Source organism: Pteropus medius, unplaced genomic scaffold, assembly GCF_902729225.1.
Source record: "Pteropus medius unplaced genomic scaffold, Ma_sr-lr_union100, whole genome shotgun sequence".
In the NCBI taxonomy this organism is placed as follows: Eukaryota; Metazoa; Chordata; class Mammalia; order Chiroptera; family Pteropodidae; genus Pteropus; species Pteropus medius.
The window spans coordinates 49832071-49856576 of NW_024344378.1; the positions used below are offsets into that span (position 1 = coordinate 49832071).

The window sequence follows — 24506 nt, forward strand, 5'->3', positions numbered from 1 at the left end:
ATCTTCCCCACTGGAGGACAAAGATTAAAATATTGATTGACCTACTCATTCATTTATTAATCCTGAGACGAAAAATGTCTACTCTCTATATGATACTAGGCGCTGGGAGATGATATTTAGTTAGAACCTACTAGGTGCCAAGGACTGTATTAATCAATACTTGACTTACATTTATTAAGTACCTAGAATAATAATAATTGTTAATGTTTTCAGCATTTATTATGTGGCAGACACCATTCTAAACACTTGACAAGTATTAACTGATTTAAACCTCAAAATAACCCTAGAGTAGGGTATGGTATTAACACAAAGCTTTGAGAGGTTAATTAAGTGGGCCATCTACTACGATGCTGACACAGGTTAATCCCAGTAATGAAAATTTTAGTAGCCAACCTGTTCATTCAGACTGAAGCTATGGGTGATGGAAGAGCTACCTGTGCAAATCTGACCAGTCTTCCAGATCCACTGCAAATCATGCTTCTTTCATGAAGCTTGCCTTAGCAATACAAGAAGCGGTGGTCTCACCCTGATACAGATGCCGCATGTGATTCTGCCACTTGATTAAACTGATTTCGGTCAGTTACTACAAGGTCGATGTTGTGCTTTAATTGTTGCACATGTGCTCACCTTGAAATGTCCAACCTATATGAGGGTGGAACCTACATACTATACTTCTCTTGAACCTGCCAAAAGGCTCAACAGAAGACAGGTCCCACTGCTGATAATCGGTGGCTGAGTACTGAATGGATCTGTGGGTTCTGTTCCTGGGCCCATGGCCTGGCTGATCTTTCAGGACTTGCTGAGAAGAAAAATGCTGGTACTCAAACATGGCGGCCAGTTTGCTATTCTATGAACAATGCTCAAAGGAGAGACGCACAGATGGGAGCTTATAGAGAAGTCACCTATAAGCTCCCAGAGCAAGAATGAGTCCTGGGTGGTCAATCTCATATCAAGCCAACGCCAATGTAAGCTTTGTCTCTCCGGCAGCTTGGGGCTAGAGCTGGCCCCATGATGGCCCCATATCCATAAAGGAAGAAGACGGGGCAACCCAAATGAATATGCCTGAGTCCCCCAACTCTTCATCCCTGTGGCAGACTACCCTTTACCTAAAAGTAAATGAAGCAAAGCTTAAAATCTCAACATCATCGAGCAGAGGGGAGAGCTCTTGCTTTCCATACCTATAAAATAAACATGATAAGACCTACCTCCTGAATTGATAATGTGACCTAATCAGTTTTATCTTTCATGATAATAGCCAACATTTATTGAGCACTTACTGCATGCCTGATTCTACTCTACATACTCTACTTTACAGGGATTACTTCTTTTCATTCTCACAACAGCCCAGGATGATCTCTTATAGATGTAGTAACTGAGACCAGAAAGGTTAAGTAACTTGTTCAGCAAATAACTGGTTGAATCAAGATTCAGATCGAGACACTGAGTCCAGGACACGTACTTTTACTCCCTCTATTGATTAAAAGAGGGACTATATGCATAGTGACCAGCACAATGTCCCTCACTGACGGTTTCTAGGAACCACAGTTGTTATTATTATTTTATACCCTGCTTTCCTGTTACGTTTGTGTGTTGCTTGACCACTATGTCACCCCTGCACTCATAGAGTACACCCCCCCATACAGCTAATCATTCCACACTGGACACTGTGGACACACCTGGATCACATAGATCCAGACAGCTGAGGAAAAAGTGATGACATGCCTGACGTATAATAAACTCCACTGTTATTTTCCAGAATTGCCTCCAAAGAGGCAGACGCTGCTCTCATCACTGTACTAGCGTGGTGCTTCCCGTTCCATTGGTCTATACTGTCCCCTCCAGTGAGGCCAGCAGGAGTCCTGGTTGAGCCGACTCTGTGCTGTCCCCACACCACCACTCCTGCACTTAGGTGTCCCTGTCAGTGTCTGGTTGGATGGAGGGTCTTCAAACAAACAGGGCCTCTTACTTGTGAAGAAAGACGATCTCCACGTTGACATCATCCCGGTCCTTGTGCAGAAAGTCCTTCAGGAAGTTGGAAACACTCTCCAGAGTGATATGTCCACAGACCACAATGTGCCTGAACGGAAGAGGCCAGTTAGCTGAGGCCGGCCCAGCAATGACCCAGGCACCCACCCCCAGCAAGACGGAGGAAGCGCGCAGCTGCAGGAAAGCATTTATTGACTCCCAAGGCCTCAGTAAAAGCCTAGCACCCATCCCCAGAGGGCTGTGAGGCAAAGCAGCGGCCCTGGCAGGTGCTCAGCAACTCCTCGACAGAAAAGGCATATGGCTTCTCACCTGATGCTGCACAAAATCCTATTAAAAGCCCAACCGTTTGGCCAAGTGGTTTTATGCATTTAACAATAAGTGACATTATGCTTGTGCTTAAATGCTGCATTATCAAGTCCCCTGCAGATTCATATCTCTCTCTTTCTGCCCACAAAGCGTCCTCCCGGGAGATTTACCGAATGAGTCTTGGTTTATGACATAGAGCTTATCAGGTAATGAGATAACAAATCTTGCTGAAACGATGATTTTGTGTGTAAGAAAGCGAACTTTTATCAGGGTGGCTAATGTGCGGCTTGACACGTTATGGGCTCTGCTGGCCATAAGCAGTAAAAAGGAAATTTTGCATTTTTCCGCCATAACTCCTCCGACAATGGGGGCATGCAACACTTTACAGTAAGTGAGCATTACTCAAAGCTAAATGGGGATGGGACGCCTATGGAATTGGAGATCATGCTGCAGATCTGCACATCCCCAGACAGCTGCCTCTTTGGGGTGCCAAAGATTTCTCTGACAGCCAAAGGAATTGACCTCAAGATGAGGAGAAGCTAAGAAGGGATGAGGCTGGCATTGTTTGCCTTGTTCCAAGGTGGTTTGGACTTCTGTTTCCAGAGATGGGGGCTCCCCGTAAGGAGAGGAGCCCCTCTTCCTGAACTGCTGGAACAACAGTCCCCCCAATATCTCTGGGCTCCTGGGCCAATCTGACTTTGACATCGGGCTATGCTGTGGCCACTTATACTGTCTACATGATGCTCAATCACGAGTAAGCACTTTGGTTCAAGAGTCAGCCCCAGGACCAAAAGTCAGGGAGTGACTATGAGGAGGAAACCCGCTAGCTTCTAGTAAAGAGACTGCAGCAAGGGGCTCAGTCCAGGTCCCTGTACCCCTCAGGCTGATAGTGACAGAGGCTGAATCCCTGGCTGGGCTTTGAGGCATGGGCAGGTGGCAAACATGAAGCATGGTAATTTTGTGGGAAAATTTTAAAATGGCCAGGTCCCTTACACTTCATAATTGCTCTGTGCACATTCTAATAAGGCAAAAAGCTCATTGGCTGGAGGCAGCTCATAATAGGAAGCAGTGATGATCACTTATGCAATGTTCCATTAGATGCCATTACAAGAGCTTGCCCTTTCGTTGTAATTTGGTGCTTGACTAAGTATGTGAGAATAATGCAGTAAACTCATTGGTGAAAGGATAATGATGCAGAACAAAGAGTAAATCAATAATATGCACGATGCAGTTAATAATATCACCATTATGGACTGTTATCGTTACGGTGCTACACTTAGCGATCGGGCAAGCAAAGGCCTTCGCAGGGAGGGAAGAATGTCAATGGGCTACCTCAGAAGAGACATTTGAACATGATCACTTTGCTCTCTAGCCAGCGCCTCCCGGGTTGAGGGAGGTCCCTTAGCCACCCATCCAAAACCCATGTGACTAATTCCTTCCTGAAAAACATAGTATGTCAGAATATGCGAAGTAATTAAATACTTAGATTACATACCTTTTTATCATGTCATACCTTAAAATGTTTCTGGTGGCGCATGTGTATTTCTATGGACAAAACAGGCTGCCGATGAATTTGAACGTTCTGAGTAAGATTTGTGATGCTGAATTTGCCAGCTGTGTTCAGAAAGTGACCGAAAGTCCTTTTCTGACCTCTCCACAAATGACAGTGAGGCAGCCTGGGGCAATTCTAACACTTTCCATCCATAAATTTCCCTGATTAAGAACGAGGCTAGCATAGATCCAACTTATGGGCACCCCCACAGGACTGATGTGTGGATTCACCTGCATGTACAAGTAAGCCAGATTTGATTCCCTGCTCTGCCACCAAGGATGTGTATGATCCTGGGCAATCTTGTTATCCCCAGTCAATAGATGAGGGAACTAAGAGGTAATACCCTCGGCCAGCCCCCTGCACCAGACATTGCAAAGCTCAAAGTTCTATACCCGCGTAAGCCTGGTTATTATTCAAAGCTGGACTCAAATCAATGAGAGGGCCAAGGAAATGCCTGAGCATTCATCCTTTCTATACTGTACGCAAAGAACTGAATGAACATCTGCCACCATTCCCTCTTCCTCTTCTAAAATCATTCATCTCTAGGACAGATGTGTGAGAAGTGGAAGGGAAGGAGATGAGTTCACCCTCTCACCCTTGAATCAAAGGCTCAGCTAGCTGATTTATTCAGCCTTAGAAAGAGTCAGGGTTCTCTTAGTTGAAAATGTGCTGGGTACATATAAAATATATTCCAATGCAATCAATATTATCCCTTAAGCCTTTAATTAGCTTTCACTTCTCTTAAGAAGTAGACAAATGCTGGCAGGAGAGAGGAGAAAAAAAGAATTGACTTTTCTCATTTGGTGCTAGCTGTCCAATACCATTCTAGACAATTGAAAATATATATCTTTTAGCTATAGCATGATTTCTAGGATGGAGAGTAGTCTTTATCAAAAAGGGAGGCAAAAAAAAAAAATCTTCCTTCAACATAATTGGTAATTTTGCTCAGAAAAAGCAAGATTGATTGAAAGCAGATTGCCTTTTTGCCCAAGGAGAGTTATTAGGTACATTATCATGGCAACCTTGGAGAACCCATATTGTTCCAATCTGTCCTATATCTGATTCGAAGATTTACGGCTTCCCCCTTTTGTGCCAATAATCATTTCCCTTCATTTTGCTTTCCATTCAGTGAAAGTTATCAAGGATCCCACATATTGAAAATGTTTGAATGCAGTTAGAATTGACGGATGGGGAGAAGCCGCCTCTCTAACTCAGCATCGGCACTAGAAGGCTTGCTCCCACCAGCCCATGTCTGAGGGAGCGCCGGAAGGCCCTGCAAGAGTGCGAGGGATGGATGGTGAAAGGGGAAAATTTATTTTCCAGAAATGTTTTCAGGACTTGAAAGTTCCAGGGGCAGTAGTTTTGGGAAGGATGATATTGTGGGGAGAAGAGAGGCAGAATTTCCTGTATCTTCGATAACCGAAAATGTTCTAAGATTGAGAGCAGGGTGTGCTGTCCTTGGAAGCAGAGTGATGGTTGTTCACAGTACATGATTTGAAGAATGACGAAAAGATCCTCATGCAAAATTATCTCTGTCGGGTTCTGTGACACCTACAAATCTACCGTGTGAGATTCCTACTTTGAGAGCCCTGTGTTAGCTCAGTTCAGACACCAAATAACTAAGTAGTCTTGGGCAAGGTACCAATTCTGCATTTTACAACTATAAAGTCAGTCTCTGAGGGGCTGGAGCTAGGACCTGATTCATGAGGTTATCTTGAGGATTTATTTAAATAGATAATACATGCGAAGGGCCTAGTAAAGGGTCTGGCCCATTGTAAGCATTATTAAATGGTAGGATTCATGTGATATCCGTAAATCAGTATGTAACAGATATAAAGTGCCCTGTGGCCCATATAATCTCACTTAATCCTCAAACAATCCTGTGTTCCTATGACCTGCACCTTTTCAGATAACCTCGCTGAACCTCAATTTCCTTAACTGACGCGCCTGAGATCCCACAGCAAGTAAAAGTGACTCGCCCAGGGATATGACCCAGGTCTCTGACTCTAATTCTCACTAAGAAGAAAGTGACAATGTGGAAAGGGCACATTATTTGGCTTGAGTGTTTCAGCTTCTGCTCCCTGAGGGCAGGGCTGGGCCAACAAGAGATTCTCCTGAACTCGGAGTGGAGGGGTGTCTGAGGGGTCCTCACTGGGCCAAGAGAGAAGCTTAGTGTGGGGACTAGGGTGAACAGAGATGAACCTCACTTAAAGCATCAGAGTGATACAGTTATCACTAGATTCTGGCTGCATTTGGTCAGCCATGCCAGAAGGCTCAGGATACCAAAGCTGAGTGACAGCAAACTGTAACCCAAGTTTTTTAACTTAAACCATATAATTTGGCAAGCCAGGGACTGCAAAGTGATTCAAATGTCCATTTTAGATATTATAAGCCATGTCCAGATCAGGACTTCCTCACCAGCCCAAGGATCTGGAGGATCACAGAAATCTAGATGATCAGTGACAATGGAAAGTATTTAGGAAGGTTACTCTATGAAGGCAGCTAATGCTGCTCCCACCTGCGGCCCTGGATTTGAACATATTTAGATGACTGGCAACTGTAATGACTGATTTCTAGTGGGCCTGGCCAACTAGTTTGTGAAGACGGCCAACACACCTAAATCATAAGCATTTCTCATCTGATGGACTTTTTGGTTTTTAAAGTTTTGCTTAGTTTTTTCTTGGGATAAACTAATGTTAATGGTTCTAATTAAAAGATCTACCTCAGATGACTGAAGAAGCATCTTAAATGCCAAAATAATAGCAGATGGCATTCTGTGTAAGCAAGCATGGCTGGTTATGGGTAAGGGCTCCATAAACACAAGCCGGATTGAATTAGGAGTGGGTAATGCTGGTGGGTCATAGAGCAAGCACGGCATCAAGCAAGAGATTGAATGTGACTTAATCAGAATAAGAATGATACTTGACTATTATGAATCCTATCAGGGCTCACTAGAAAACTACCAACTGCTTATTTCATGGGCACCTCTTCACTAAATATATATTGGTGTAACTCTCTCATTATTAACCATCTCCACCTCCAGAATGAAATCCCACACATTCTCCTCTATCACTCTACCCGCTCCTCAGAGATGGGCCAAGAAAGCCTGAATGCTCCAGTTGAGTTTTAGAGGTCAGTTCCACTGGTGCCTTTCAGAATGGACAACTTAGGGGAGCTAACTTATGGCTGGAAGCATAAGAGGAGGATAGAAAGGGGGCTCCCAGACAAAAAAATCCAAGGCTCTAGAGAATTAGGCATCCAGAGCCACTGAAGATGAGTTTAGTTCAATGAGAACAAAAATCTATACACTTTTTAAAAGATTCCAGTTGTATTGCTTATGGCCAGTAGTCTTCGAAAAAAGGAATTGTAACAGTGATGGGCTCTCTTGCGTGTTTTTGCGTTTGTCTTTGTGTCAGAAGGGTCTACTACCTGGGTCTAGAGACTCAGTGCCAGACCAAGGGCAGATCTGGCCCAGCAGTTTGATCCCTTCTACACAGAGGAAGCAGCTGGTGCTGCTGTAAGGAGCTCCGGTCCTGTGTGACCTGGGGCCAGTCACTATAAAATGATGAGGCCCAGACTGACTGGGCTGCACCAGAGACACTGATGAATCCTGCCACAATGTTCCAGTTCTCTGACCCCACCCCAGTCCACGCCATCATCCTGTGTTGTCTGAGCTGTCTGTGGCTTCCTGTTCCAGTTCTCTGTTATTCACAACCTCTGCTCCACCAACCTTCGCCCCATAGCTAAAGAAGGGCAAACCCGACTGTGTCAGGTCCCACAAGGGCAGGGAGGTCTTACATCTCTCTTTAGCAGAGTCTCACTCTAGAAAGACAATATAAAATGCACAGCTCTGGGCTGTTTATTTTTAAAGATACTATATCCATTTTTACTGGAACAAGTATAAAGAACTTAAAAAACCCATAGCTATCCTGTCACAATAAATCATACAGAGTAAATTGAAAATCCTATACAGCTTTTCCTGAATACATTGTGCTCACTTTGTCAAAGAGGTAGATGAAATGTGGCATATATTGATCTTGATGTCTCTGTAAAACTATAATATTTATATCAAATACATATGCTAGAATCTCTTCAGTCTGCTGGACAGCTTCTAATCTGTGCTTTCACTTGATACCTCCCCACCACCCTCAACCCAATATCCATGGTGGTAGTCTGGTAGTCGTTGACAATGGGAATGCATTTTGAGAAGGACTTGTCAAAGGAATTCGGCAGCATTTTATCATGTAGAAAGCAGGGTGGGGTGGCAAGAGATCCCACAGCCCACATCAAACAGTGGTCAGTACTCAAAGTACTGCCCAAAGGAAGAAGGCAAAACCAACTCCTGCCTCCCCACTTCCTCCTGTTCTGAGAGCCCAGCCCTCAGGATTGCTTGTGGGGAGATCATCCTCTGCAAACAAAAGCCAACTCCAGGTGGTGTGCACCCCATCCTTCCACTGCCCCCTGGGACCTAGCTCAGGATCCCCAAAACTAGCTGGGCTTTTGAGAACTATCTGTTGACCAATGGACTGGCTGGCAAAGTGTGCTTGGCTAGGAGTGGTAAGCATAGGAAAAAATGTAACAATTTGTTATCTGCAAGCCTGTCAGAGCACTGGCTGATTCTGCCACCTCAGATCTACTACCATGTTTAAAGTTTGTGAGAGAACAAACAGTACGTGTAAGGAAGACAAAAATGAAATCAAAAGAATTGTGAGTATATACCATCCCAAACCTTGCTTTAACCTATTCCCGTTAAAACAAATGAGGAAACAAAGCAAGCAAACAACAACAGAAAACCCCAAGGAGGTTAGGAGATAAGATTACTTCCTACCCAGGGCCACATATAGTACTTTGCTAATCACAAAGGAAGGAAATGCCTTCTCCCTCCTAGTGAGGAAGAGAAGAAAGTCATCATCTGATCCAGCTGTCAACAGAGCTGTTCTTGAGGAGACAGGCTGTTTTGCCGTTTTCCTAAATGGCAGCAGAAGGCTGAGCAAACAGATCCCAACGGTGTAGCAAAGTCACCTCTGGAAAACAGCCCCAAGGTCAAATGAGGAAACAAAGGACAGGCTACTGGTAGCCCCAGCGGAGAACATTGGGATGTCCTGACCAGACCAAAACTTTCTGGAAGAAGTGGGTACATCTTATCACATACAGATGGTCAAGACCTAAACCACCCGGAATCGGTGACTGCACCCCCACCATCCCAAATCACAATTAGATCTTCATAATTAAACCAGGCACAAGGAATAATTCACATCTTTTGTAGTTGGTTGATTAAAGGGAGCTTCAGTCTGAGTTTAAAAACGAAATTCTGGGAATTTCGTATAGGAGTATAGCAAACATTGTATAGGAGACATTGCTCATTTCAGCCTGTCTAGTATGCCCCCTTCCTTCTGTCAACAGCACCTGATTTTTAATTTGGGGAACCACTCCTCCCCAATCATGTACAGTCTGGACCCTTCAAGGTTTCCTGCCCAATCTAGGGCAATCAGTACCTTCAATCTTGAGTGGAATGATAGTAACTACACGATAGCGGCTAAGTCATCTGATGGTAAAACCCTAAAGAATGGCCCTGAGTTCCTGCTTGCTGGATTCCAGAGCTACTTCTTGAGTTCATGTCTGTTCTTTCTGGGATCTGACTCTTCAGATTTCCTCTGAATTCCATAAGGTATTCTAACCTTCAAAAAAAAAAAAAAATCCTTTTCTGCTTAAGTCAGCAAGAATCAATTTCTCCTTTGCTTATAACCAAAGAACCCTAATTGGTAGACTTGTTTACCTTGAGTTTCTCAATTAATTATCACAATAACCCAGGATGCAGATATTATCACCACCGTTTTGCTTTCTTTCCTTTTTCTTTCTTTACTTCCTACCCGGAAGAGGAATTACACAGCCTTCTTAAACAATGCCATATTACCCCACTCTCACTAATTGCACTGGTTCTTCCTAGTGTCTGTCCCCAACACTTTCAATCCTCTGCATTGTATTCATCTCATTACTGCAGGCTTGGCGGCCTTTGGCCGTTTTTAAGTAAGCTAGTCTTCCCATGACCTGACTCTTCCAATCCTAGGTGGTTCTCTGCTCTGACAGAGAAGTTAGGGCACTGAACAGCATTTTCCTCTATTCAGATCAAAGCATATTTCCCTGCCTCCATTTGGTAATGCTGCTTCTAAACATGAGAGACCAAAAGAAGATAAGATTAAGGCAAAAGTCAGTGACACATTTTGGGGATGCGAGTGGAATAGAGGAAGAATGAGCCCAAGCAAAGAAACAGTTCTTAATTTTGCCAGGGAAGGGAGGCATGCTAGCTTTGATTGCAAATCAAGCCCGCCATCACCACCTGCCCTAACACCGCTGGTAAATCATACATCATAGACCTAGAGCACATGCTGCTGAAATTGGCCCTCCCATAATGACAATCAACTTGACACATCCTGGCCTTGTTCCCCAGCCACGCCCAAGGGCGTTGCCCCAGCTAGCATATGTTGCTAGCCACTCTGAGTAAACCCAACACACTTACACAGGCCTCAGAGGGCTCCAGCATCTGTTACACACATAATGACTGAGGGCAGTCCACAGCTTCCAGAGCTTGATGAGGCATAATGCACCTCAGAGGGAAGGTACGGAATAGGACAGAACTCAGTATAGCATCGGCAGCTCCCCCACTCTCCCAAATCTCTCTGCATCCCTCTTTGACTGGGTCCATCATTAGATCCATATATTTTTAGTACACAAGTCACCAGCTGTTACTTTTGCCCTAAACTGCTCCAATGGGTACATTTAACAATGAGACTTATCAAATTCTTTTAGGCGCATTCCCTTTAAAATGCTTGAAGCTTCATGCTTGCTTTATACCTTCATGATTTTATTGAATAAAATTCCTGCTGAAAGAGCATTTCACCAGGACGATGCTCCTACATAATCAAGCTTCTGTTTAGCTGGCTTCTTGGATGATTCTTGTTGGTAAAAGTCTCAGGTACCTTCCAGGAGAGCAAGAATCACACTTTCTTGCTCATCTTTTTAACCCCAGCACTAAGCTCAGTGACCGAACCATAGCAGGGGCTCGAATAATTGTTAGTTGAGCAAATATGTTGAATGGGAGCTTTCCTAAATCTGTTCTGTACATGTATAGCTGGCATTTGCCTTTGAGGTCAGTGGCTCAGGTAACAAAACCTCTCACAGAGGTAAGCACGCATGTGACTCTGAACTGCCTTCACGTTCCCTTATTAAGAAGGTATAGGGAGGGGACATAAGATTCCTTTTACTGACAATTGATACCCACATTTCAAGCAGTCCCTGTGGTTCTGGGGGTGGAGAACAAGTCATCGTTACGCAACACCAGTACTAGATGTGGAGCTAGAACCCTGAGAGCCATAGACTCAGGTTTCCTTAGTTTCAAGTTGCATTAGCCCCCACAAATTTTTAATAAAAGGAGACACCAGACTCAGCCAGTTAGAAAGTTTCCCGGTTTATTTTCAGAGTACGATGGCAGCATCTGTGAGATGAAGCCCAAATCTACCAGGAACTGTTTTGCACAGCTCTGGAAAGACTTCTGTCAGAATGAATGGCATAGCAGGAGACAGAAAACATGGTGCGACATGGTTGCGTTCGTTCTTTGGATTTGAAATCTACCCATCAAGGATTCATCCAATCAAACGTGAGGTTGAGCAGAAAGAATCCTCAGGAATTATAATTAGAAAGGCCATATTCAGAATTCTTTTTTTTTTTTATAGAATAAAAAAATATTTGAGAGCAAAAGTCTAGGCTTCAATATGACTTTTTATTCTTTTAAGCAAGCAGTTCATCTCCCACCTACATTTCTATTCTTGTTTTCAGAACAATAGCTGGAACATTTTGATAAATGTGTGGAAGGGAAGAGAGACAGCAGGAAAGTGGGGGGTGGGGAGCTTCCATTCCATTAGTATTATCAGGAAATTGATTTAATATGCATCCAAGTCTTTTAAAATAGAGCTTCAAGTTTGAAAGGGACTGAAGATGTGGCTTATAAGAATCCAAAGCAGATGCAAAAAATAAACGCCCACATCCACACCCACCAAGACCCCTCTCATTGGAAAGGAATACCTGACATATTACATTGTACTATACAGCATCTAATTGACACTTGCTTTTGGTATCTGCCCCTAGGTACTAAATTTCAGAAGTAGTCAAGGGGTCATTGTCCCAAAGTATTAGGGCAATCTCATTTTTTTTCCTCCCCCAAAAAGTTTAATGCTAATCAAAGCAGAATGCCTAATCAATCCAAGATGGTCTGTCAACTTGAATTATGTGTTTGTCTTCCTATTTACTGTATCTGTCTGTCTACAGTTCTTCATATCTTTGTGAAGATCAGTTATTGGGGCCTGTGTTTCCTTCTGACTCGAATGGCTACCAGATGATCCTTCCTGGTGATATGTTGATGATTTGCTAATTTATGGCTTTTAAAATCTAGGAATCTGAAGACATTGCTGGGGAGTTCAGGCTGGGACTCACGTGGGCCACGCAAGGAGAGGGCTGAACAGCTTACTTGTCAAGCGTTGGAAGTTTGTGTAAAAAGCAAAGCTTCAATCACATTTCAACCAGAGCGACGTCTGTGAAACATAAATCATAAGTGACATCTTATAAGGAACATCTCTCACAGGGGCAGCCACGCCCCTGCCCCTTCCAATTCAGACTGTGGGGAAGTGTTGCTGGAGCTCCACATAGATATGAAACAAAAGGAGGCCCATGGTGCTCAGCCCAAGACGACAGCACATGAAGTCACCCACATCCTATTCCCAAGTGCTAGAGATAACCTAGTTGTAGGAAGACTCACTTCTGGGCACCAATAAACTCTGAGTTTGAAATCCCCACCCACTTTGGTGGTCAAGTAATACATAACATGGAGCTCAAGAAATATGTGACATATTTTATGGATGTGTAGAAATACATCTATCCCAAGTGACTGGTATGTAGCAAGCACTCAATAAACACATGTAGAATGAATGAAGATGAAGGCATGACTCATGTTAGTTCTCTTTTAGCTGGGGGTGGACTATAGGAGATGGATTAAATAAATCTTTGTTTTAAAAAAAATCCCTGTTCTGCCACAGCAGATTGTTTAAAATTCCAATGCTTTAAGGGAAAAAAAAAAAGAAAAGAAAAAGAAAACAAGTGGCCTAGAACCACAGCGGGTAAAAAAAATCTGGGTGTGATGAAGAAAGCGAAATGGAATTGCATCTTGATACAAGATAGCCACGCAGGAAGGACTAGAAAGTCGTCTCCGAAAGTCATGAAGGATGCAGAAAGAGATGAAGAACCTATTTCTGATGAGAGGAAAGATGTAGAGTCAAATAAGGACTTAATAATCTAGAACCAGAGAAGGTACACAGGATGCCCTCTCCTAGTAGATCAGCAGAAGAGGGCTGTTCAGGAAAACTAGAGCCTGAGAGAGAAAGATTTTAAGACCCAGTCCCATGGAGATAGAACTAAGACCAATTATGGCAAGAGGGGTTCACAAAATATGAATTTTAAAACCTAGGGTATAAGCTCCTGTCAACCTAGGAGTTAACGAAATCTGGGTTAAGTAGTCATTGAACAGGCTGTAACATACCTTCCTCTGAGGTGTCACTTCCCTGGACCACTTTATCAAAGGTAAATAATCCCTGTTTCACTCTGTAACAGAATCTCAGTCTTTGGTTTTGTACCTGTTTTTGCTGCACACATCAAAATTTGTACCTGGTATCATCGTTCGTCACACCCTCGCTCATTGCCTGAAACCTCCTGGAAACTGTAACCTCCATGAGGACAGGTTTCCTGGGCAGCTTGCTCACTCTCAAATCCCTGGGACCCAACACAACCTAGCATTGTTCCCGGCAGTGGGGTACTCAGTCCACATCTGCAAACTGAATGAATGAACCAGTTGTGATAACTGGAATGAACGGTGAAGCAGGTAACTAACTATGATCTAGCAGTTCTTAATTCTTGATATTTAGTTCCAAACTATTGAATACTCTTTAAAATGTAAACATTTAAGTGAAAGAACATAATAAGGCACTCTCTGTTCATTTTACATGGAAAAGCATGATATTTTCTGTCCACCTCTGTTGCATTAGGGATCCTTCTTACAAGCTGAGGACACATCTGAGATTAAAGGCTGACTGCCCTCACTTGTTCCAGGAGGATGTAGCCTCCTCAGGGTTAATATTCCCACTCAATGATCTGAAATAAACCCAGAAAGTGTACCTTGCAGAGGGTGTTCCAGGAGGGGCGCCTGCTACTCTAATTCTCACTGAAAGTTAAGGAACTACCACCAGAGATGAGCTCTAAGCTCTGCTGCTGACAAACCAAGGAACTGAAGGAAACAGGTTGATATGTCTGCCAGGGCAGAGAAGGGTCTTCTTAAGATGGAATGCAGGTAGGTTCTGCTCAGGAGGGAGTCTAAATCTGGCAGATCATTACAATCCACCATGGCTGGTAACCTAGGAAATGAACTCCCCAGAAAGGATGGTACCAGAAAAAGATTGAAAGTGTTGAAATCCACAAATCAGACACAAATCTCACTTTGGACAATGATCCATCTGTTCATCCTTGAGAATCCTTCATCGTTAGAGTGCTCAAGAGGTAAATACATTTCTTGTCTAACCAAATGAGGAAAATTAAGGAAGCAATGGTTTTGTCCTCTCTCAACCATTTTGTCCTTGACCCTGGGGCCAGGATCCTTACAGGCAATAAATGAGAAGGAGGAAACAGGTCCAAAGTGATACTTATGCATTTCTCTTTCTCTCGTTCATGTGCAGTATCTTGGCCCCACTTAAAGGTAGAGGTGGAGGAAAATGCACAAGGATAAGATCACTGAGTTTAGAATAGAAAGGGGTCACATGAGACGATCTAGAGAAGCAACAAGGCTCAGCGGAATAGATTGCCTCTGGGTTTCAGATTCCAGCTCTAACCGTGTGATGTCAGGTAAGTCATTTAACCTCTGTTCCTCAGTTATCTCATCCACTGCAAATGGAGATGATGATAATACCTTTCTCACAGTGTATCTGTGAGGATTAAGAAACATGCAAGTGTTTTTAGTTATTATTATTGTCACAGAAGGCAGCCCTAGGGCCCTGGGCTATATTGATTTATGTTCTCATTTCTGGAAGTTTGTGACACGTCTCTGATCTATGTAAGGAAGTGTTCTAAAATAGGCATAGCATTTAAATTTCACAGAAAGCTTTCTTGAATGGTGCTAGAGTTTGTAAGTCTGTGATAACTATTCCCCCAACCAAAAGAGGGGCCCAGCTTCTCATCCAGCTGGGGACATCTCCTCTAAGTAAATTACATTCACTTTCCTATCCCCTTTTGCCTATTCCTTGTCCTCTGTTATTCATTCCTCTGTGGGTCTTCTCAGTATTTGGCTACCAGGTATCAGTAGAATAATCCAAACCCATCCCATTCTCCTCTGTCCCAAACACCTGGCCTGGGACTGCCTAGGTTTCGAGCCCCGGAAGCCCAGCATGAAATTACAAGGTCTGGATTGGCTCCCCATACAGGCCGCCTCTAACAAGGGGGTTAGAGCTGATGGATTCCTCTCTGTGGCTGATTATTTTTCATGGCCCTTGGCCATGTAACCTCAGACCGTGATCTTGTCAGTTCTCATAAACTAACCAGGAGTAGGCTGAGTCACACACAAAGAGGAAGCCTCTAGGGGAAACGGCAGGGGCTGTGGGAGGAAGCAGAGCAGGCTGGGATTCCAAAGGCCATGAGAGACTCACCCCTCCACTCCCCCACCTCTGAGAAGCTTCGACGTTACGTGAAGGGAAGGAGGAGGGGCAGTGGCTTCGCAAGGTAGGCTGGCCTGCAGGAGGGCTACTCTTTTGAATATGATTGGGGACCCATCCCAAGGGGCCAACTGTCCCCAAGACCTCTACCTTGGGAAGACTGCCTGCCTTGGCCGCTCATTGAACACTTGGTTGTTGACACCCAAGTCCCTGTTCTTAGGAGCCCCAATAAATCATAATAAGATAAACTAGAGAATAGGTGACATGCACACATACACACAGTCCCCCATCCACTGTTGGCTCTGGTGTCTTGTGTGAGGTCAGGTGTGGAATAATGATGAGAGTGCTGGAGAAAGCCATGTAGACCCCAGATATCGTATTGATGGTGAAAGTTTACTAGGGACACTATGTGAAGTGTTTACATTGTGCCAAACACATAGATTAAAACTGAAAATCGGGTGCCCACAAAATCTTCATTCTCCATTATCCTGAAATTGGGTGTTGCATAAACAAAATCCTGAGCTTCTCTACCTAATTTTTTTTTTTTTTTTTTTTACTCTAAATAATCTTTAGATTTCAAAGTTGTATGTCTCCATAGCTTTGGGTCATGAGTTACCTTGAGTTCTCTGAAGTTAATGCATTGTTAGGGAGGTTATTTCTGAGTAAAATATGCACACGTAAACAAATCCCCTAACCATGTATATGTTTTAATTGCTTTCTGGGCATTCATTTGATTAAATCCTAGGACGCAGCAATAATGTACATGTGTCCAAGAGCATAGCACGTATATTTATGCATACATAAAAACACGGGGTGAAGCATGCTATTTTAAGAGTCTGAACTCTATCTTTCAACAAAGTTTAGCTGCTTTCCTTTTGCAAATGCATTTAATTTTATCTGGAAACTTTCTGACGTTAGAAATAGAACAACTGTAGTTTCTCATTATGTTTGCTGCCAGAATCCATGCTTGGTTGCTCAACTAAAGACCTTATATTGCTAATTACTACCACATGCCCATATCCCAAGCGCAAGAAAACTTATTGATTCTGACAGCCCATTCTCTCAACACTGAATTCCAAATGAAAACTCAAATTTTGGCCAAACATAACATTTCATCAATCTTGTTCTACTGACTGGAAAAACAACATCAAACAAAGGGTGCTAATGGCCCTTTATTACCGTTTCTTTCCCAAGCTTATATTTTCTGATGAAAGATCTAAGTGACCAAAGGGCTTCTTTAAACTACTTAGTAATTAGCTTTTGAACCAGGAAACAATGCGTAAAGTGAGCAGTCCCAGTGTTGATGACAGAACCTACTCTCTGTCCCCCTGGGTCAGGGGACATCGGAGACCCAAAGAGAACATTAAAAGAAAAGTGTGCATTTTTGTAAAAAGAGATGGCAAAGAGAGAGGGAGGGAGAGGGAGAGAGGGAGGTAGAGAGAGAGAGAGAGAGAGAGAGAGAGACTAAAAGCAATGATAAAAGATTATAGAAGTGGAGGCAGAACAAAAGCTACAGGAAGCCTGTGATCTGAAGTCATCGCCACATGGGGTTGGAATGCATGTGCGAAGGCAGAAAAATGACCGGGATCAGACCAGGCCAGGGAGTGAGCATTGTCTGAGGGTCTCTTCTGGGTTAGCCATCAACTAAAGCTGCCAGCCACCAGACGCATCCAACATTTGACAAGGGAAACTATTTTGGGGAAAAAAAAATTTACCTGGCTTGAGAGTCAAGAAATATTCTCAACATAGACTTCAGGGCAATCGATTTTATTGACTCCATCGGGGGCAGTAATAAGAAAATGCTGGCTGGGACAGCGGGGTGGGGAGGCCGTAAAGAGAGCCCCAGCCCTCAGAATGCCTTCTGCTTTATGGCAACATGTCTACACCTTAAAGGCAAAACAGACAGAGAAGCTGTTCTCCGCTTGGCATGGAACAAATGACCAATGGGAATCTCTGGACATACTTGGCCTTTTGGATCCAAGCAGTGGCCCAGAAATCAGAACAGCTTGGTTCCAATCTCATCCAGGGCTGTTAAGATAACAGGAAGAGGAGGGCTCCATTAGAGGGAAAGGTGGAGCAATGTGATGCCTCCACAGAAAAGACGCCAACTGGCCTCCTCTCGCCCACTGCCCTTTGTTCTTTTGAAAGGAAACGGGTATCCTGTGGATAGTTCAAGAAAACGAGCCCTTTTTTCCACCTCTTCATTTGCTGAAAGGCGGCCTGGACACCTGAGCTCAGGAGCTACTGGGACCACCACAGGACAGGAGGCTCCATCCAACATGACTATCAGGCGAGGAGGAGGAAGTGATGGAGGGAAATGCAATGGTACTGGTTTGATCTTCTCTTTAAAAAACAAAATAGGCTATTACAGAGTTTGTTGGAAAAAGGACTGGGCGGGGGGTGGGGCAGGGGTGGGGAACCTAGTTCCATGATAGGAAGTCTCATGACTAGGAAGGGACGTGAGTGATGAAAATATTCTGTATCTAGATCCGGGTGGGAGGGACTGTGCACATAGGTGCAGATTCCTCGAGCTGTACATTAAAGCACACATCTTACTCTGTGAAAGTTAAAACAAAAACAACAACTCAAAAAATAATAAACAAAGCCTCAAAAACAAAAACAAGCAAATAAAGCTGAGTGCCCAAGAAAAAGCTTTTTTAAAAATGTAAAGATGGCTGCTGCCAACCCTGCCTCCCCCCAACGCTTTCCTTGCAGAATGGTGGCTGGCAAATGACAGGGTGGTGAGGTCCTGCCATTTACTCAGGAGTAAAACTTCTGGTTGATAAGGGAACCACATATTGATACCAATATTGATAAAGTGATCTGAGCACAAATTGAAATAGCCCCCAAGTAGAAAGCATTCACATACGGGAAGCCGAAACAAAAGACTGACCAAGAACATTCTGCGGGGCCCTGACACACCGTAAATATATCTTGCCCAAAAGGAATTTCAACTGAGTAATGAGACCCTTTGAGGACAAGCTCTTTGCCTCCTGGCTAAGGAAAACTGGTTTCGTGGTGGCTGCAATGCCTTACAGTAAGCAAGGTGACCTTGATGTTGTCTTCCCTAAGACTTCCCTGCTGGAGTATGATCCCAGGTTACTGCTGCACAGAAACCCCCATAAAATGGCATCGTCTTAGTCCGAAGGACCAGAGTGTCGTCACTAAGCCAGATAGTTTGAAAAATAAATGAGGTTTGTTTACTTGTTAGGAATCGAAACACATGGACCTCTTCCAGAATAAATCTAGTATGTCTCTTGGAAAGATAGATGGGGAAGAAAGTTGTGAACTGGGAACAGGCCTAGAGAGTTGGCCCAAGTGTGACAACCTGGGTAACCTCTGACATCACACCCCACACAGAATGGAAACCTTCCCTCACGAAGGTGGGATGGGTGGGATGGGAGAGGGGCAGGGTGCAGGTGCCACCGCCACAGGGACTCTTGGAAGCCACTCAACCACATCTTTTCTGATGCAACTGACTTACTTTCTGCCTCCATGTTTGTTAAAAGTCCCGCCGAATTTATTCCGATTCAGGATGAGAGCAGCAATTTCGGGCACGTAGCGGGCAAACATTGCCTACATGCATGAAACAAAGAAACAAGAGCCAAAAAAAAAAATGGCATGCAGAGAGGATTCTACCGCAGCGGAGGCAGCGAAACCTCCTGGCATACTTACTTTCTCCCACTGACCGCGCTATATGAGCCCCCGTATTTCTTGCGGTTGCCTATTAATTCTATGATTTCAGGGACGTAGCTGGCAAACATGGCCTGAGGAGAAGATAGGAGACAGAAGAGAGACTAAAAAGACAGGCCAAAGAAAGGGGGTGACCTTTTCAAAAGGGGGGATACTAAGATCTGAAAACACAAAAGGATTAGAACTGCAAAGGTATATACTGATACGCTAGATTATAAAAAATAAATAAATAAAAGCACAAAAAGGGCAAGCTCCTGAAAATGCACGGGACAAAACAAACATTAGCCAACCCGAGAAACTAAAAATAAATAAATAAATAAAAAATAAATAAATAAAAGCACAAAAAGGGCAAGCTCCTGAAAATGCACGGGACAAAACAAACATTAGCCAACCCGAGAAACTAAAAATAAATAAATAAATAAATAAATAATAAATAAATAAATAAATAGATAGATGAAAAGTAAATAAATAAATAAAAATCACAGTTCAGAAAAATACAAAGGAAACGGGAATAAATAATTTGACACCTAGCTTTTCTTCCTGAAGAGAAATAACTAAAGGGGATGAATGCTGGGGAAATTACACACTCACACACCCACACACACGCATTCACACACACACGCACATACACACACATTATTACATGAGAAGACCTTTCTTTCTAGTTAAAATTTAAAAGAGAATCAATGCCTGTATGAGTGACTAAAGACAATAAACACCATGTTTTAAAAAATATAAACTTTTCCATTTAGAAAAATCACTAAAAAGCACATGAGGTAAATTTAGAAAATCACGTGGGAGGAAAGTAGAGCAAGGAGAAACACATATCTGCCATGTTTTGTCCAACAAACACTGTGCTTGTGGCTGGATCAATGGGTCCCGTTACCTGCGGAGACCTCGCAGGTGCTGCGGAAGCACCTGCCTTAACGTACTCACGCACACATACATTTATATACATTTTTTAAAATGTATATGTCGTATGCATAGAAAACAGAGAGACGTATATGCATAACGTAAATGCGTGTGCGGTGTACATATGTGAAAGCTGTGTGTGAAGTAGGGTTTTAATCGCTTACCTCATGCACAGCAAAAACCTAAACTTAAAGTGAGCTACTTTGAAAGACAAAAATGCAGCAACCGCCAATTCGTTACCCCAAGTCCTCATTGAAAATTACATCATAACCGACCATTATAATCGGCACAGACCAGAAAAGCAAATCGAGAAACTTTCTGAATTACAAAGGAGGAGAAAAAATACCCCAGGTGTCATCCATAATGGAGTCTGTTGGCTGTTTATAAAACCAATACACAGCTCACGTGGTAATGACCACCTGGACGAGGCCAGCAGGCTCTCCATCCTCTGATTTGGGGACCCTACTCTTTAGGGTAGGCCCCAGCCACAGTGTTTGTTGGAAGTTTGGGGAGGACTGCGAAGGGGCGGGGGAGCTCTTGAAACCGCAAACTGTATATAGAGTATCTACAGCGTCTACCAGGCTCAGGTGACAGCAGCTGTCCTTACAGAATATCAGATGCTGAATTACATGACTATGGGACAGACACTCTCACTTAATAAGTGAGAATCACTTTCTTAAGACAATTAGGTTTGCTCCTGGCTAAATGGCTGTCCCTGACAAGGACAATATGCCTGGGTCTCTGGGAAACAAGTATAATACAACAAAGAAATATACAGAAATATACAGTAAACACCTGGGTTTACTTAGCCTGACTGTAACACTAAGGCAATAGCTTGCTTCTAATGCAGAAACACAGTATCAAAATACAAACCTTTAAAGAAATGGATAATAGAAAATATTAATGACCATAAAAATCAACATTGTAATAAAGAGTTTTTACCAGTCCCCCGAGGATGAAGAAGACCATGAAGAGACGCCCAAGCGTGGTTTTTGCATACACGTCCCCATAGCCAACAGTGGACATGGTGACCATGAGTAAATAGACACATTCCCAGTATGTAAGAGCCTGGTTGTTTTGGAAATTTTCCCATGGGTCCCCTGAATTCTCCACCTAAAGCAAGGCAGGGGAGAAAAGGAAAATGTTATACCGTATGAATGTGTGTGTGTGTGTGTGTGTGTGTGTGTGTGTGTGTGTGTGTGTGTGTCTATAATAAACCAGGAACACAAAGCTCCAGCAGGATGCTTCCGGAGGTCTTTGCTGCTCTGGGCTGAGTTCTGTAAGCGAGGGCTGAGCAGCTAATAGAGAAGGTAAAAGGGGAGTAACATAGCCATGACTTCCTAGGTGATTGAGGCAGAGAGGGAAAGGAATGGAGGTAAATATCCCTAGTCCATTTTCCTTCTCATTGTTGAAAATGTGAAGAATTTTTGGGCATTGCCACGGCCACGTTTTATGGCATTCCCTTCAAGGAAAGAGCCCGAGAGCCCTGCCCTGACCTTCTCAGTGAGTTCCTGCTCAGTCTCAGAAGGCCCAACTTACATGCTCCCAAAGAAAGTCTAGACGCCCCACCGACAGAGGGCCCCACCTTTCATCCTCTGACCAAGGCAATGCCCGGTAGCCCTCCCTCCTTCGGCTCCTACCCCAGACCCCCATCAGCATCTCTTGGAGTCTGACTCCGCCTCCCTGCTTTGCAGAATGTCAACACTGGCTCTACCCTGCAGACTGCAGGAATTTCCCTGGGAGCACAGTAAGTGAGCTCATGAGAACAATCTGCTTTCACACAACCCTTTAGACCAAAGGATAGCAAGCTTTTCCTGTTAAGGGCTAGATAGTAAATATTTTCAGCTTTGAGGGCCATACACCTTCTTATCTCTGTAGGGACAACTGACTCTGCACTTGTAGGTGAAATCGGCCAGAGGCAAGACTTAAACTAAGGAAGCATGGTCAAATTTGGAAACCTTTGGCACCAGGGCTTTAGTTTACCCACCTCTGCTTTAAATTTTAAAAAACACTTTCAGTCCTCCCACCGTATTTGATCTGCCAACAAAGCTGTGAAGCAGGCAACAGAGATACTTTAGATACTCTCAGGGGAGAGGAAGAGATGGGAGCTGGATCTCTAGGTCTACCCCAGAACCCAGGCCCACAATACACCGGGTGCCTGTAATCCATCAGCATGGCCGGTGCGGAGGGCAGGTCCCCATGCTCCCTGGCCTCCAACTATGCCTCTGCAGAAAGTTTCCTGGACCTGGCCTCTGTCACACATCAGCGCTTGCCCTCAACGTGCCGTTTTCATGGAGGTTCCCTGGGAAGGAGAAGATACTTCACACGGGAGGAAAGTGCGGTCACTGGCCTACTGAAAATGACTAACCCCTCCCTATCGGTGATCTTGGCACTTGGCAGAGTTAGGGTGATTACCTAAGGGTGATTTCAGTCAAGAATCCCATCAGCATAAAGAGATGGATGGGGAACTGTCAGATCTAGTGGCTGAATGAGAAGCCTGAGCTTCCCTCTGGGCTGCGCTCCCCTGGGTGTTAATGACATCCCTCCCAATGGCAGGTAACAGAATGCACGCTTCCGCCCCTATGCACACAGAGGCTCAGCAAGAGAAGGGCAGGCACTTTTACTCAAAGCTTCAGGTTTAGAGGGGGCTTCTTCCAGTTGTAACAGTTTGTGTTTATGTGAAACTGGCTTCCAACAATAGCTGTGCTCCCCAAAAGAAAAAAGTCTGCCTTTGGGAGGTGAAAACAGCTTGACTTCATAATATAAGGCTTTCAAAGAGTCATTAATTTAAAAGAATTAACATTTTTTGAGATACAAAATAACTTGATAAGTCATCAGGCAAGAGAATCAGAGGTGGCTTTTGTAAGGGGAAAGAGAATCAGAGGAGGCTTTTGTAAGGGGAAAGTGGAGAGAAATCAATGGATCTGAATTTGTTGTTTATGAAGAGATGTGGGTCAAACTTCCAGCCTTGTCCCCAAGATGTTTCTCTGGTGTTTGCTGAGGAAGCACTGCCATCTTGTGGCTTACTGGGGTTACTGCAGACAGAATGAAAACGTACCAAAGCCCCCACAGCAATCAATACAAATACCCTTGAGCTGAAAAACGTAGGATAATAGTGTGAACATTACTCACTATTTGGAATAAGTTTGGGATAAAAGGGTTGGAAACCTAGATAATTGTGCAGTTGTCTCTTCCATTCCATTCTACAGCTGGGCTGAAGTTTCTCAATAGTGAGAAAAAGTTCAGGTAATAAAATGACTTATTTTAGTGAGAAGGGCTTCCAGGAAAGCCAGAGCTGAAGCATCTGTCTCCAAGGATACTTACCAAATGGATGAACCCGGCTGCTGTTAGCCACGTGCTGATAAATATGGAGAGCAGATTCACCAGCTTGATGGAATTACTGTGTGAAAGAGACAACAAGCAAAATCTCGAGTTAAAAAAGAAGTCCCAGTTAGGGCTGCCCCCCAGAGTGACAGTGCCCCTGTAGGGGACAGGCAGCCCACCTCTAACTGCATGGTGTCTTCTCCGACCCAGAAGGAAATGCCAGGTAGGTGGCATACGCAGGTCAGGCTACAGCTTATGGGAAGATTACATGGAGGCTACTGAAATCGGTCTCCAAATTAACCCCTCCAACCATGTCGAAGCTTTTAAAACTTAACTTTTATTTTGAAAATCTTTAAATCTTCAGAAATATTGAAAGAACAGTATAACAAACACTGTATGACCTTCACCTAGATTGACAAAGTAATATTTTGCCATATCCTGTACTTTATTCTTTTTTTTTTCCTATTTTTTTTTTTTTGGCTGAACCATTTGCAAGTACATTGTACACATCATGACACAACCCCCTAAATACATCAGTGTTTAATACCTAAGAAATACATTGTGCAACACAATCACAATACAATTGTCATGTCTAATAAAGTTAACATGAATTCTGTAACATCATTTAATACACACTCCTCATTTAAATTTCTCCAGTTTCTCTGAAATTACGTTTATTGATATTTTCATTTTTCACCCGGATCCATGAACTAATCAAGGTTCACACACTGCATTTAGTTATGATGTTGCTTTAAACCAGGGGTCAGAAAACTTTCTGTAAAGGGACAGTTAGTAAATAATTTAGGCTTTTTAACAGTTCCTATTACAACTACTTGGTCTGCCACTGTGGCATAAAAAGCAGCCTTAGACAACACATAAAGGAATGGGTGTAGCTGTGTGCCAATAAATTTTTTTTACAAAACAGGTAGTGGGCTAGATTAGCCCATGGGCTACATAGTTTGACAATCCCTGCTTGCTTCTCCTTTAACCTA

General features: G+C 43.5%; 1 protein-coding gene across 15 annotated transcripts in view; it reads right to left on the reverse strand.

The window, feature by feature from the left end:
• Positions 1-24506, reverse strand: part of KCNMA1 (potassium calcium-activated channel subfamily M alpha 1) — a 686119-nt gene that overhangs the window by 198963 nt on the left and 462650 nt on the right. For 12 of the 15 annotated variants that reach the window (XM_039872202.1, XM_039872201.1, XM_039872185.1 and 9 more), the window contains exons 7-10: positions 23515-23590; positions 21133-21303; positions 19261-19352; positions 1967-2077 (exon numbers count right to left, since the gene is read on the reverse strand). In XM_039872202.1, the coding sequence (XP_039728136.1) occupies positions 1967-2077; positions 19261-19352; positions 21133-21303; positions 23515-23590 (450 nt within the window). Of the gene's footprint in view, positions 1-1966; positions 2078-16099; positions 19162-19260; positions 19353-21132; positions 21304-23514; positions 23591-24506 lie in introns of those variants that run through there. The other 3 variants (XM_039872195.1, XM_039872203.1, XM_039872194.1) reach the window with 3 other exon arrangements.